General features: G+C 40.0%; 2 protein-coding genes across 2 annotated transcripts in view; both read right to left on the reverse strand.

Moving 5' to 3' along the window:
- The window catches only part of LOC134802864 (PC4 and SFRS1-interacting protein), a 29,999-nt gene that overhangs the window by 8,436 nt on the left and 4,901 nt on the right, over window positions 1-16,662 (reverse strand). The window contains exons 5-9 of the mRNA XM_063775599.1: window positions 15,974-16,039; window positions 14,658-14,821; window positions 12,193-12,343; window positions 9,319-9,355; window positions 5,381-5,545 (exon numbers count right to left, since the gene is read on the reverse strand). Of these exons, the coding sequence (XP_063631669.1) occupies window positions 5,381-5,545; window positions 9,319-9,355; window positions 12,193-12,343; window positions 14,658-14,821; window positions 15,974-16,039 (583 nt within the window). The remainder of the gene's footprint in view (window positions 1-5,380; window positions 5,546-9,318; window positions 9,356-12,192; window positions 12,344-14,657; window positions 14,822-15,973; window positions 16,040-16,662) is intronic.
- LOC134802839 (uncharacterized) lies at window positions 6,194-7,200 on the reverse strand (the record flags this gene model as incomplete). The annotated part of the gene is made up of 1 exon (XM_063775571.1): window positions 6,194-7,200. A coding segment is annotated over one exon (951 nt), but the record flags the coding sequence as incomplete, so codon positions are not given.

Here is a 16,662-nt window from a genome sequence, read left to right on the forward strand (position 1 = left end):
ATAATAATAAATAAATATGACAGACGTCCTTTTACATTTCTCTTCGTAAATTATATTTTTACATGTGGTTTTTGCCCTAAAATACTGATAATTTGCTCTGTGTCAACCGAGTTATTAGTAAATAATGCGGACAATTGGTATATTTGACTATAAACACCGCGACCATGGGTCGCAGTCGCATTACTACCGTGTTGACATTTGTCATTCGAGTACACCACTGGCAAAACTACGAAATTAGAGATGATTACAAGGAGTCGAGCTAAAGCGGTAACAACAAGCGCACGCCCACCACCCCCGCCCGCCTCGTCCACCTCCTCGTCCACATCGTCGTCAGGCGACGAGTTCGCAACGGCGCCTGACACAGACGGGTCCAGTGACGAGAGCGGGCCGCCGCCGCCGCCGCCACGACCACCTGCGCGACGAGGACGGCCACCGCTGCCGGCACGCTTGGGGCCTGCGGGACATCCTGCCCCGCCCACGGCTCCCGCTACCGGTGGTATAGTGCGACGCATGCGATGGACTCGAGACATGAACGAGAATGTCATGCGCGCCTATTATGGGGCTACAGAGGGGGGAACACAGCTATCCGCCTACCGTTCGAGAATACTGCCTCTGTTTCAGGCTCTTGAACCAACCATCACCGTGTCGGAGCAGCGATTATCGGATCAGGTGCGCGTCATTCAGCGGCTAAAGCGCTTGGATGACGCGACACTTGATCGGCTTCGCCAGGAGGCTCTCTCTGCTCGCGCGGACTCCACCTCGGTGCGAGATCTGCCCGCCACGTCGCCGGATCCGGTGCCCGCACCCGACCTGGCACCGGGGGCGCCACGGGTTGATTTCTGTACCGACGAGGGGGACTTCGCGAGTCAGAATGTGAGTACAACTGCTAATGAGCAACTGAGGAGGACTTTGGAAGAGGCGATTACGCAGTATCGCGCCACAACCAACTCTAGGCCCCGATTACCACGTCTGCCTATGAATAGACGGAATCTAGCGCTAATGGGAGCCCTAAACGCTTTACTAGAGCCACATTTACGGACTAGTAAAGATTTAGATGATACGCACTCGATCATGTACTGCGGAGCCATCGCGGCGTGCCGTGTTGCTCGCGTCAAGTTCCCGGACGCTGAACGTGCACCTAGGACCGTCGGAGGTGTCCCTGCATGGCAAGCGCGGATCGAGCGACGTATCAGCTCGTTTAGGACTCTCATCGCAAAGCTGATCTGCTTCAGGGGGGGCAACAATCGCCCCCGAGTAATGCGCTTTGTGAACCAGGCGTTCGCGGGGACGGATATCAGGCCCCGCGACTACATGGCCAATGTCACAGAGCGCATCGACTTTCTAAAGCAGAAAGTCTATGCATGGGCAAACCGTATTCGCCGCTACAGAGAGCGTGTGGATCGATTCCAGCAGAATCGCCTTTTTCAAAGTGACCAAAGGAAGGTGTACCGAAAGTGGGAGGAAACCAACCTTCGTACGCCCGACACGCAGCCGCCGGATGCTACTGCCATGACTGACTTCTGGCGTAGCATCTGGTCGGTGCCTGTCGGACACACCGAGGGGAGTTGGATGAGTGTTGTCGAGCGTGAGTGCGAGTCCATCGAACCTATGGGGGCAGTCACCATCAGCCCCGATGACGTCAGTTGTGCCATCCGCACGGCCCAGAACTGGAAAAGTCCTGGGCCGGATGGATTGCACAACTTCTGGCTAAAGTGGTTCCGATGCTCGCACTCCTGCTTGGCAGCACAATTTCAACAAGCCCTCGAGCTTGGTTCTCTCCCACCTTCCTTAACAACTGGTGTCACCTTCCTGCTCTATAAGTCCGGTAGTACCACGGAAGCTAAGAACTACAGACCCATCACATGCTTGCCTACACTCTACAAGCTCCTTACATCCATTTTGAGAGCAAAAATCAACGCGCACATTGTCGCAAACAATATTCTGGCTTCCGCTCAAAATGGATGTAGGGTTGGGTCCCGTGGTACTAAAGAGCTCCTCCTTATAGACATGACCATCTGCCAACAAATCCGGCGGAACAAGGGTGCCCTCTCAGCCGCTTGGATTGACTACAAGAAGGCCTATGATTCGGTGCCCCATTCATGGTTGGGGAGGGTCTTAGAGTTGTATAAAGTTGATGCAGCTTTGAGTCTTCCTAAGCGCGTGTATGAGGCAGTGGACCACAGTCCTTCGTCAACCAGGAGGCGGGGATGACCGCCCTGGCCCGCAGGATTTTATAAGGATTGAGCGAGGAATCTTTCAGGGCGACAGTCTGAGTCCCCTGTGGTTCTGCCTAGCTTTGAATCCCCTCAGCACCCTGCTGAAAGATTTGGGACTAGGTTGCCGGCTTCGGAGAGAGGGTGAAGTCATCTCTCACCTTCTGTACATGGATGACCTCAAATTATTTGCACCAAATAGCCAAGACTTGTTGGAACTACTGAAAATCACCGAAGTTTTCAGTAGTGCCATCAACATGGAGTTTGGTGTCGATAAATGTGCGGTTATGTATGTACAGCGGGGGAGGGTTGTAAATTCAAGAAATTTACAACTCTCTGAGACAATGTCTTTCAGATCTATCTCTGAATCAGAAACCTATAAATACCTTGGTATGTCACAGTCGTTGGGTATTGAGGACGAGGGTATTAGACGGTCGGTGAAGGAGCGCTTTTGCAGTCGGCTCACAAAAGTCCTTAACAGTCTTTTGTCAGGAGGCAATAAAGTGCGCGCCTTCAACGCCTGGGTAATGCCCCTACTCACATACTCCTTTGGCATACTAAGGTGGACTCAGACCGAGCTCGACGCCCTGGATCGGAGGGTCCGGTCACTGCTCACCGCGCATCGCATGCTACACCCACGCTCGTCAGTTATGAGATTGTACATCCCACGGAAGTGTGGAGGCCGAGGCTTCCTAAACGCCAAGGATCTCCATAACCGCGAGGTGTACAATCTTAGGAATTATTTCCTTAACAACGAGTGTGGGATGCATCGTGATGTAGTGGCAGTAGACAGGAACCTCACGCCGCTCTCCTTGGCAAACGAGAACTGGCGCAAACCTGTGGTACTAAGTACTGCGGATCGCAAGGCGGCATGGGAGAGTAAGGTGCTACACGGGCGGTTCTACAAGGCCCTCACGGGACCCGATGTGGACCTGCTCGCGTCGGTGAACTGGTTACGATTCGGGGACCTCTTCGGAGAAACCGAGGGTTTTGCCTGTGCAATTGCGGACGAAGTGATGATGACGAACAACTATCGGAAATATATCCTGAAGGACGGTACGGTCGACATTTGTCGGGCATGCCGCCGTCCCGGAGAGTCACTCAGGCATATCATTTCCGGGTGTTCTCATCTTGCTAACGGCGAGTACTTGCACAGACATAATCTCGTAGCCAGGATTATTCACCAGCAACTTGCTCTTCTATATGGCCTTGTGGACCGCGAAGTACCGTACTACAAGTACTTACCTGCGCCTGTTCTCGAGAATGGTCGTGCCATGCTCTATTGGGATCGATCTATCATCACTGACAGGACTATTGTAGCCAATAAGCCTGACATAGTGATAATAGATCGATCGCAACGTCGGGCTGTGCTCGTTGACATCACCATCCCCCATGATGAGAATCTTGTGAAGGCCGAGAAGGACAAGTCCAGTAAGTACCTAGACTTGGCTCACGAGATAACCGCCATGTGGGATGTTGATTTGACGATCATTGTCCCGATAGTCGTTTCAGTGAACGGTCTAATAGCGAAGAGTCTCGACCAACATCTTGAGAGACTCTCGCTAGGTGGTTGGATCAAGGGTCAGATGCAGAAGGCGGTGATCTTGGACACGGCGCGGATAGTCCGCCGGTTCCTCTCTCTGCGGCCCTGACCACCGGTAGCTTGGGCCTTGCCCCGCTGCTGGCGGCACCCTAGGTTAGGTTTTTTATAATGTGTTTATATGTATTTTTTTATCGTTTTGTAAGTGTTTTTATATTTTACTTTTATATTCATATTATAAATAACCTAACTTGAGATGTAAAATAAATAAATCGAATAATAAATAAATATTATAACACATTTTTACACAAATGGACTAAGCCCCACGGTAAGCTCAAGAAAGCTTGTGTTGTTGGTACTCAGACAACGATATATATAATATACAAATAATTAAAATCATAGAAAACAACCATGACTCAGGAACAAATATCTGTGCTCATCACACAAATAAATGTCCTTACCGGGATTTGAACCCAGGATCGCGGCTTCACAGGCAGGGTCACTACACTACCCACTAGGTCAGACCGGTCGTCAAAAATCAACATATATTCCTCTAATTACTTTTAATTCGACAAAACATTTAACTTAACTGCTGAAGTGCTGAATCAAGTTTTATAAATATTCATTCATTATATTTTAAATGCAGGTAACACTTATTATATGTAAGTGGGCTATAATAATCGTTTGTATAAAATAAAACGAAAGAACATGTACATTAAATTACAATGTAACAACACAATAAATTGAATAGGTATAAACCAATCCAGTACTTACGGTGCACGGAAATCTCAACGCTACGACGACACATATTTCGTCGGCTAGAAGACTGGCGTCAACTAACAAACAAGTTGTTGTGTTGCTGTTTGCGAGCGAGAAAATTCGAATATTGGCGAGAACTTTTAAATTTTAGCAGTGTTTTAAGCTTTTATTTTATATTTTAGTACTTTGATTCACTTTACCGGATCCGAGACCGGATCCGGTGAATTTTGCCGGATCCGGTATCTCGAAAAATGTGCCGGATCCGGCCGGATTACCGGATCCGCCGGACCGGATTGCAATCCCTAATTATATATATCGTTGTCTGAGTACCCACAACACAAGCCTTCTTGAGCTTACTGTGGGACTTGGTCAATCTGTGTAAGAATGTCCTATAATATTTATTTATTTTGAATAAAAAAACCGGTTACAATAAAGAGCGAAAGCCGGTTATTGTTAATATAAGGGATAAAGTACTAACTTTACTCTTCAAACATTTTTTTAAATTCAGAGTAAGTTACTTAGTACTTCAGTCTTACTAGGCATGTTATGGCGTTAGAAGCTGCTTGCTAGTCCCACTGTAGCATGGAGGCCTCGCTCTTGAAACTAGCAGGCCGGGACTGGAAAAGCTTCACTCCGCAGGACTGGCCGGAGGGAAGGTAGGCGATCAGGATGTTTAACTACAATATTTCTGTCTTACCCAGCTGTTTCTTGAGTGTGATGGCATTAGAAGCGGCTTGCTTGTCCCACTAAAGCCTGGATACTTCGCTCTTGAAACTAGCAGGCCGGGACTGGAAAAGTTTCACTCCGCAGTACTGCCCAGAGGGAAGGCAGGTGATGAGGATGTTTAATTACAATATTTCTGTCTTACCCAGCTGTTTCTTAAGCGTGATGGCGTTAGAAGCGGCTTGCTTGTCCCACTGTAGCCTGGAGGCTTCGCTCTTGAAACTAGTAGGCCGGGACTGGAATAATTTCACTCCGCAGTACTGTCCGGAGGGAAGGTAGGCAATCAGGATATTTTCCTTCTCTGGGTCCGCTGTGAAATAAAGAATTAAAGATTAGTAATAGCAAAAGGTACCACGTTTTCAGTTGTCAATTAGGTTGATTTTATAGCAGTAGCAGTGACACCTTTTTGACCATCGATAACAAGTAGGTACCATCACGCTCCGCGATTGTTGCGCCATTTAGGGTCCTAGCTAAATTGGTTGTTCAATACTTATGCTATAGAATTTCCAATTTAGCAAGAACCCTAAATGGCATAACTGTCCCGTGTGGTGACTGTACCTGTTCTTTTTATTTTTCATTTACAGATTTATCAAGCAAAAACTGTTTAAGAAAATTATACATTATTTTTAATTTTGTATAAATGTTTTTACCTACCTGCTCTGCTACAAATTATATGTGGCCAATAAATAAATAAATAAATTTAATAACATAAATAAAAACTGCCTAAACATATTTGCGTCTATACTTACATTTATGAATTAGATAGTTCAATTCTTGGATTAAAATTAGAAAAACGACATGAATAATCTAAAGTTTATTATTTTATTACAATATTGAATCACGGTATTATAATAGGTAATTAATTACACCTGTGACCCTAACGAAAAAGGGTATAAGTCTCGCGCAGCTCAGATGTAAATATGTGTTACGTGGAACTTCCACCCTTTTACGCCGTCGCTGCCCCAGACTTGTACCCTTTATCACTAGGGCTACAGAACCAGTACATGAATTGTTTCAATTTTTCATCTTATTTAAGAACAATGAATTTTCATTTTCATACATATTCAAAATCATATCACGCGTTACTGCACTATCATTTTCTATTTTATGATCTTTTAGTTGCTCGCAAATAAACATATCATTTCCATATTCTTTAACATAGTTAGCAAAGAATACGTTGAAACCCATATCACCGAACTCAGTGCTCATAACAACATTATTTTGTTTATTTTGAGTATTTTGTGTTACAAAAAGATTGAGAAATTCGTCTTGAGCAGGTATTTTATGTTCTGTGTTCATTGTAACTATTTTTTGAGGGTTTTCTGTAAAACTTTTGACATCCATATCTTTGTAAGTTTTGCCTAAAGACACTACGGAGCATATGGAATTGTTACGTGATAGGAAAGTCAAGGATTTCCCCGAATGAAAGCTCTCTTGAGTAGTTTGTTGAGAGAGTACCTCTTCGTCATTGAGTAGATTGATTGAATTTAAAATAAAACCCCCTAAATTCGAAGCTTTTTGAACAGGCTTGGTTTTTTTATGGACTGAATCTACAGAAGATTGAGAATTGAAAATACTGGTTGAACACTGAGATTGAATAACATTAGGATCATTAAAATAAACATCATTATTTGTATGATCTAACGATGGCAAAGGTGTCGCATCAAAATTAAATTCCTTTAAAGATTTTTGAGAAATCGTGAAGTTTTCAGTAGTTTCAATAACATTTTGGGCGTCCGGTTTTAAATCTTCATTTTCGGTTTTGGCTAAACCATTTTCCTTTTGCGAATCGACGTTATTTTTCGTTGGTGCGATAAATTTTTTTGTCTTCTTCTTTTCATCATTGGCTTTATTTCGTTTTTTACCGAAAACCGGTATTATTTTAACCGGAGGCGCAACATTTGATTCGCTATTGCTTTGCTTTAGTTTATCTGAAAATAATACGCGATAATGCAAAAAACTATTTAAGACGAAAGTTTGTTAAGTTTTATTATATTGACCCTAATATAAATGAAATAGATTTAATAATGAATGCAATTTTATTTGAAATATTATATCAATCGAGATTTTATACGTAAATCGTAAGTAAATAAGGATTAAACAGCCATTTTAAAAACATTAATAACCAGACCAACTTGAATCGAAAAAGTTTACCTTTCGCCAAAGTTACTTTTGTTTTATTCGTATTTGACGACAAGTCATTTTGATATTTTTCGACACACTTGTCAAAGTCATTCTTCTCATCATATTGACTGTAAATATCTTCAAATAAGCTTGAATCTTGAATAAATTCGTCCATTTTCGTTAATAATTAACTTTAGAGCAACATTCACATTGCGCCGAAATCGAAAATCGAAGCATAAACATGTTCAATTCAAATTTCGAACGAGTTTTATTTTGTTTTGTTGTTGAAAATAATAGACTAAGGTTGTATGGCCAAACTGCCATTTATGACGCATTTTAATGCTACGACTATATGTTTTTGTTTTCTATTTTACATTTTTTTTAAATCTCGTTGTAGGTCGTAGAGAAAAGGCTTCTACAGACGTTGCAACAAATGGCATGCGATTTTAGGTACTTGCTGGCTAAGGATGAGCAACGAATTCAATCGATTGACCACATGCCGCCTCGGAGTAATTAACAATGGAGCCGCCATTAACAGGCGTTCCCCTCTGTCGAAAATAGGCGGCCAATGGTCAACAACTTGTCAACCATATGTATGGACTGACGTTTATCTGACATGACGTACCTATACATTTGATGTGCCCCTCCCCCGCAAAAAACGGCAGACTATTTTGTACCGACGATTTTAGACATGGCGTCTCCGTTGGTTATATCCTCTAAGCATGCCGCAATGTATTGGAAATCACATGCGATTATCGGTGACGTTTGGAGAGGCCATTAAACATCAAATTTTATGGAATTTTGATAGTTATTATATTGACGAATTTAAGTCATTAGTTCGCTTATTTTTAACCAACATCCAAAAAAGAGGATACCGATTGTTAAAGGACGATATGAACAAAATATGGCTTAAAGATTCGATATTTTTTACTTTTTAACACGCTTTTGAGACTGATTGACCGAGCGTTAGCGAAGGTCTCCGTTTCACCTTGGGCAAAAATGCTTTCGTATGTCCGGATGTTCTCCTCTACAGGTCTCAATTCTAAACCGATCATTCCCGTGAAATTTTGTGAGCAGGTTCGATTATTAAATGTATTTTTTTGTAGATTCGTTTTTGGAAATTTTTCAAAGTGGCGGAGCCCTACATTTTTTCAATTTCAAGTCATGCTCGCGAGGTCTGTACAGCTCACAGAGTCACTAGTTGAAGGTAATAGGGTAATTCGCCATACTGGCCGCCCTAAACTATAAATGAATTCTATTCACCTATAAATAGAATTCATTTTAGTATAAGGCGGCCAGTTATTGAAACCTTATAGATAAAACGTTTATTTGGACTTATACTAAAATGAATTCTGTTATTTTTAGTTTAGGGCGGCGAGTTACTATAAGTGGCCAGTTACTGGCGAATTACCCTACCTCTAATACGCTTTTGAGAATGATTTTAAATATTTTTCACCACACCAGCTCGGAAAGGCTTACTTTGCACTTTAAAAACTGATAGCAAAGTTGCATTTTATTCACATGTGAGACAAAGTAATCAAATGCAAATTTTGAGTTGGTTTCTTATGTTTGCTGGTAGAAATGACTTTTAAATGATGATTTTGGATGATAAATTTTTAATTACATTCATTTGGATTTGATTTGGTTTGTTTTTGTTTGATATTTTACATTTAATATTTGCTTCAAGTTGGTGTGGTGAAAAATTTTGTGTTTCACTCGGGGGCAAATTTTGTTTAACCCTCGTGCTTTGAAACCCTCGCAACGCTCAAGATTCCATTTTTCGAACCACTCGCTATGCTCGTGGTTCAATTTTGGAATCTTTCTCTTGCTCGGGTATCAATATTAGCACGAGCAGTTAAACAACAACTTTGCCCCCTTGTAAAACAAATAACTATTATACATTTTAGTAGTAGTATGGTTTTTTTTAAGGGCTTAATGACTAGGTATAGTATAACTCACCACTTTTGAAGGGTTCCTTCAGTTCCCGAAGTTCCGACTGCAATGAAACAGGAAATAAAGATAATATTGGGACTCTATGAAAAGGGACCTTATTGTCGATGGCGCTTACGCCGCACAGCGTCGCGCGGCATTGTATTTATAACGGAGCATCGTTAATAATGGCGTAAGCGCCATCGACAATAAGGTCCCTTTTTATAGATAACGTCACATAAGAAAAATCATTATTCATTACCTAGTGATGCAATACAATACAAATCCCCTTTATTGCTTCTTTTTTACCTGAGAATAAATGTATGTACATGGAAACACAAATAATACATGAAGACAGAGGTAAACAACAGGCAGCCTTATCGCCAAAGAGCGATCTCTTCCAGACAACCTTTAGGTAGTGGAGAAATTAAACTCATGGGTCATTCCATGTGATTTCAACAAATTTGAATTAAAAAGTGTGCCGCATGATTTTTGATTTGCATAAAAAAAATTGAGGATATATTTCATGGTGGCAGAAGTGCTGAACCACCACCAGTTTTTTTTTTTATCTTTTAATTTCCAATATTTGCCCATTCGAAGTTAGCAGTGGGGTCAAATTCTTGCTTGTACAAAATCAGACCAAACTTTTTTTCTATAAAAGGTAACGAAATAATTATTACTTTTTTTGATTAGGTAAGAAATGTGGATATTATACTGTATGACAAAATTTATCTGAATTAACTACAAAAAAAATTGTGACCACCCGAAGTGTACACCTAATTGGTCAATTATTGCAATTTTAAAATGGTTCTTGTGCCAACCCTGGTGCATATCAAATATTACTTTTTTCTGAAATATAATGTACTTGCCGTGTTCATCTTGTAAAATAAATATAATTGTGTTAGATCAATTACTTCTAATAGAAAAATATAAGTGAAAATTGAGAAATTCGAAAAATGCTCGTGTTTGACTCTAAAAAAATCCATGTGGAAGAGAAAATAAAAATTTGATTGTAGTCAGAAAATATAGCTGATAATTTCGTTAATTATATTTAGAAAAAAAAGTTTTGTTATTTTGCCTATTTTTTGCAATATGATTTTTTTAACATGCTACTTTTTACAACTATCGATACAAAATGTTTTATGTTATAAATTAATAAAAATGGGACGGTAATTGGTCATACGGATATTATTTACGTTTTTTATGTTCAAATATTTTTTTTGACATGGCAATAATTTCATTTGTAAATTTAATGAGGGTAGAAATTCGACAATGCACTGTTACCTGACAAGGATTGTGAATCACTTGCGAATGTTTCTTAATTTAGCCGTGTACATGGTCTAATAAAACATGGTCTTCTATTCCCTGAGTGACACAGGCCTACGTCACAATAACATGGCCGCTATGTATAGCGCTATCGCATATTATCATATAGCGCTGTCGCATGATGACGTAGGCTTGTGTCAGTTAGGTGACCTAGAAAAGACGGGAATAGAGTACCAGGCGGAGTATATTATTATACCATGGCCGTGTAGTGAATAACCGACGCCTCCTGACTTGTTAACAAGCTTTATTTGCATGTTACATGGGTAATAAGTAAACGGCCCAATAATCCTTATCGAAGTTCTATAGGAAATCGTATTTATCTAGGAGATAATGAAGTGGTGAATTAAAAGTGCGACGTTATTCAACTTCAGAAAATTTTGAAGTAGCAAAGGTTTGCAAATGATTTTTTTTTGTATAAATATATAAAGTAAATTTCAATCGTCTGGATTTTATTTATATTTTTCCATCGAATTCATTCATATTTATAAGTTTAAGGTCATATGTATTTTAATCTGCATAAATACAACAAGAGCGAAAATGTATGAGAGGAGCAGTTTAAAAAATCATATTTCAAAAAATAGGCAAAATAACAAAACTTTTTTTTCTAAATCTAATTAACGAAGATATCAGCTATATTTGCTGACTAAAATCAAATTTTTATTTTATCTTCCACATGGATTTTTTTAGAGTCAAACATGAGCATTTTTCGAATTTCTCAATTTTCACTTATATTTTTCTATTAGAAGTAATTGATCTAACACAATTATATTTTTTTTACAAGATGAACACGGCAAGTACTTTATATTTCAGAAAAAAGTAATATTTGATATGCACCAGGGTTGGCACAAGAACCAATTTAAAATTGCAATAATTGACCAATTAGGTATACACTTCGGGTGGTCACCATTTTTTTTGTAGTTAATTCAGATAAATTTTGTCATACAGTATAATATCCACATTTCTTACCTAATCAAAAAAAGTAATAATTATTTCGTTACCTTTTATAGAAAAAAAGTTAGGTCTGATTTTGTAAAAGCAGGAATTTAACCCCACTGCTAACTTCGAATGGGCAAAACTTGGAAATTAAAAGATAAAAAAAAAACTGGCGGTGGTTCAGCACTTCTGCCACCATGAAGTATATCCTCAATTTTTTTTATTCAAATCAAAAATCATACGGCACACTCGATTTGTTGAAATCACCTGGAATGACCCTATATGATATTGACAGCGACTTACACCCCTCAAATTTGTCAGGCATTGTAATAACCGCTTAAGCGCTGGTGGCCCAATAGCACAGAATAAATAATAGTACTAGATACAGAAGACTCACTCAAAACGCGTCTGTTACGATCAGCACAGATATGGCCGCTAGGTGGCGACAGCGCCACGCGCAGCTTATGGCTAGCCACCAAAATTGGTGTGGAACGGATGTACTTTTAGCTACCTGTAGCAAAGCGACGAAATCGCGGAGTGAGCCACGCCTGCCAATAGTAAGAGCGTGCGACTTTCAATCCGGAGGTCGCGGGTTCAAAGGTTGTATGAAAAAAGTTTCTACTATTTATGTATAATGTACTGTACCTGTTGTACGGTGTTGTACGCCTTAATATTCCTGTCCTGCGGTTTTTCCTTCACCTCCTTATCCTTCTCCGCGCTAGGCGACGCCCCGCGGCGCTTCTTGGGCGCCGGCGACGGCAGGGTGGCGTTGTCGTCTGTCTGCTCGTCTATGTATCTAGAAAATAAAGTTTTTTGTCAACAATTTAATATTTTGTACAAGTTTTAGGAGCTGTACTTTTCTTTCAATAGGCAATTAATAATTATCGAGATAATTCTAACAACCCCAAACACAATACGGTATTATACTGTATTTAAAATAAATTATTTTCCACCATGCATGAAATAAAGCACCAGATAATTATTAGAAAAACACAGATAGGAGTTATTTTTAAACACAAGTTCTATTTAATAAATCGGATAGAAATATAAAAAGTAGGTGAGTTGACCGTGACGTCACGATGTAATGTTTCATATAAATTCCATATTAGCAAATCGTTTTGACAGTTCTCAAAAAGTAACTGATTTGACTAGTAGGAAAATACCCTATTGGTTTGCATTGTTTTATCACAGTATTCACAGTTCATATGGCCACCTCCTGTGTCCATCATCAGATCAGCTCGACGTTACCATAATATTGTGTTGCATTACGTGTCTTAGTATTATGTATTTTGTATATGAATTCTCTTAAAAAATGACTTTGGAAGAGGGAAGCATAGGGGTCATCAGTAAATCGGGTTTGTGTATATAATATATAAAAGAATAAATTAAAATAAATATTATAGGACATTATTACACAAATTGACTAAGTCCCACAGTAAGCTCAAGAAGGCTTGTGTTGTGGGTACTCAGACAATAACATACAAATACATAAATATATAGAAATCACCCATGACTCAGGAACAAATATCTGTGCTCATCAAGTCATCACACAAATAAATGCCCTTACTGGGATTTGAACCCATCGGATTCACAGGCGGGTCACTATCCACTAGGCCAGACCGGTCGACGGTCGTCAAAAAAATGTATGTCACAATCGCAAATATTATTATGTCTCTAAAACAACATTTCGGCAAGTGACATTTTTAATGTATGGACCGTTGGTGCCATTATTCATGTACTTGAATAAATAATGGGTATCTAATCCAAGAAAAACTGTCAAAGGGCACTAGTTTACAAGTAAATATTAATATAATTATTTATCAATCAATCAATCAAAGCATTTATTTTCAGGCTACTAAGGCCCATAGATACATACCTTACAAACTAACATATAAATACAATTATAAAAAACTTAAATACTAAAAAATCATTTTCGTGACGCAGTTTTCTGTTGCGGCGTCACTTGCTCAAGATATATTGATATATTCATAGTAAAGAGTCATAAGAAACCGCCGCAACAAAGCCGCTCCCATACAATTATAAGTACAAAACTTCTACTCACTCTATTTCTTTGAATAATATTTTATACCAACGTAAAATAGTACCAGACATAGATATATCTTACATTAATGTTCATGTCATATTTTATGTAATGTCAGAATTTCGTTTTAAACTGAGAGCGTAGCCACAGTGTAAAAAGTAACAGTGGACGCCTTTGATGTTTGCGTAAATGCCGACACCGCACAAGAACACAGTAGGGTTGTCACAGACATTTACACAGTCCATAAAATTAAAACATTTCAAATAAGACACGTAAGTACCCTGTAAGTACCGAGCTACTAATAATGGCGATGTATGCAGCACTCCTCGCCCCTCGCACCCCGCATGATTGCCCTGTCTATACGGCTTCGTCGAATGACTGTATTGTTTAATAGACTGTGGCTTTGTGTCTCTTGATTTCCTGGAGCCAATTTCAAGCCGAGCAGTCCATTGGCTAAGGTGGCCGCTTACAATCATGTAATTCATTTGGCAACGTACCTACCAGATGTATGTCACGGTAATAAATATCTGTTTTTCTCTTTGACGTTGTTTTCTATTAAACTAACGCATCTCTTCCTGCATCTTCTACTAACAATCTCCTCATCCTCCTTGGCCTCCTTCGTGGCTTTGGGCGTGGCTACTGGTCTCGCGGAGGACTTTCGGCCTTTCTGCTGTAAATGTTAAGGTTTAGTTACTAACCTCTTCCCAGGTTTGATCTACCCGCCGCTCCTGCTAACAATCTCCTCGTCCTTCTTTTCCTCCTCGTCCTCCTTATCCTCCTTCTTGGGGCGGCCGCGCGGGGTCTTGGGTTCTTTAGCTTTGGGCGTCGCTACTGGTCTCGCGGAGGACTTTCGGCCTTTCTGCCGTAAATGTTAAGATTTAGTTACTAACCTCTTCCCAGGTTTAATCTTCCTGCCGCTCCTGCTAACAATCTCCTTGTCTTTCTTCTCCTCCTCACCCTCCTTGGGGCGTCCGCGCGGGTCTTGGGTTCTTTAGCTTTGGGCGTCGCCGCCGGCTTCGCGGAGGACTTTCGGTCTTTCTGCTGTAAATGTTAAGGTTTAGTTACTAACCTCTTCCCAGGTTTGATCTTCCTGCCGCTCCTGCTAACAATCTCCTCGTCCTTCTTTTCCTCCTCATCCTCTTTATCATCCTTCTTGGGGCGGCCGCGCGGGGTCTTGGGTTCTTTAGCTTTGGGCGTCGCCGCCGGCTTCGCGGAGGACTTTCGGCCTTTCTGCTAGAAAAATAGAGTATTAGTTTATAATTTGATTTTTTGATTGTTAGGTTTATACATGTGCGTGTTTTTGTAAAATGGTGTTCATTGCCCTGGGCGTGCAGATAAAGGTGGTTTATGGTAATCACTTTTCCCATTTGACATTTAATTAGGTACTTAATAATTAAAAAGACGTTTTTTTTTGTGATACATAATGGCAATGTAGTATGAACGTATTTTTTTTTAATTTTCGAATTTAAACTGTTGTGAGACATAATAACATTGAATAATTCTAAGGGGTAGACTCACTTGTTTTAAGTCACTCGCGCGACATGTTTCGGAGAGCCTAGGTCTCCTTTCTCAAGCACTAACAGTGCGAGCAGCGTTCACGACGGCCGTGTATCGCGTACTGCGGCTCGCCGCGTCGCACGCTGCGCGAGTGACTTAATACAAGTGAGTCTAAACCTTAAAATTATTCTATGTTTTTTAATTTTGTTAATACGTTAAAAAGAATGGCCGAAGAGTGCTCAAAACCGGGAGGAATGGAAAAAACTGAGCAAAGGCCCAGCAGTCGGATACAACAGGCTCTCAATAATAATAATAAAACGCGGAGGCATTCGACGAAAATGTCGTTTACGATGTCACTTTTCTGATAAGTCTGATGTTGAGAAAAGGATATTAGGTCTGGTAATATTTCATGACCTTGCCAACAAATTGGCAGCACAGTCTCAAGCTTCATTTGATTTTGATAGCTGCCATATAAGATAAAAGCATTTCGTAAGTGAGATTTTAGTGGAATGCCCCCACATTCTTTTCCGAAAAAAACTGGACAAATTCTAAGAAAAGAACTGCAACTATTCCTAAAAGACAGATGATACATGCCTAAGTAGTTTAGACTTATCTCTGTATCTTTAGGTATTTAAATAAATGTAAACAAATTCTACCCTCAAATGGCTCCTTATGCCAGTTGAGGGTAGATGAAAACATTACATGATCAAATAATGCAGGTTAAAGTTCCGACGCTCGTTCAGTGACTGATCCAGGCGGTTTTGTAATTGGTCGGTTAACGAATAAATGTTATAACTACCCGAAAATGTACAAATTGTTTGTTTACTTTTATTTAAATACCTAAAGATACAGAGTATAAAGCAAAGCAAATAATAAAAGAAGCATCACCTTTCCTTCGTCAATAACCAACGCGCCTGCATCGTCCGAGTCCTCGACGGGGCCGTCGTTCGCAGTCTAAAAACAAAATTATACAAATCTACTAAAAGCAAAATAAAGCACGAAAAACATTCGTATACGTCAAAGATTACGTTAAACTACTGTACCACTATAGTTCGTATTTTTAGCATTAGAAAAAAGGTTAACAATCTTGATGTGTCTTTTAATTGAAAAACACGTTTTAAAAAAGTCACGGCAAATATGTAACAATTATGAATCTACTACGATCATTTATATTCTTCTGCTTTCATAAGTAATAGTTACTGATTTTTAAAAAGCGTTTTTCAATTAAAAGACATGTCAAGATCGCTTACCTTCTTTCTAATGCTATGATAAAACGATATGTAGTGTAAATTTCATTCAATGGCTTGAGTGACGACACTTTTGCGTTAAGTGTAATTTTGTATGGTATTTTGAGTTTCCAAAACGTCCCGCTTGGCGCGCTGTTCAAAATCCCGTACAAAAATAGACATAAAGAAAACGCGAACGCACGTCACGTTATCAAATGAATTTTAAACTTACGTATAATAAAAGAAAAGAAAGTTAATTTATTCTCTAAAGCTAAACTACATTTTAGTTTAGATTCTCAGACGCATTATACTCGCTGTTTTGCCATGACGCGGGTGCTTTGACTGTAAATT

Source organism: Cydia splendana, chromosome 25 (genome assembly GCF_910591565.1).
Source record: "Cydia splendana chromosome 25, ilCydSple1.2, whole genome shotgun sequence".
Taxonomy (NCBI): domain Eukaryota; kingdom Metazoa; phylum Arthropoda; class Insecta; order Lepidoptera; family Tortricidae; genus Cydia; species Cydia splendana.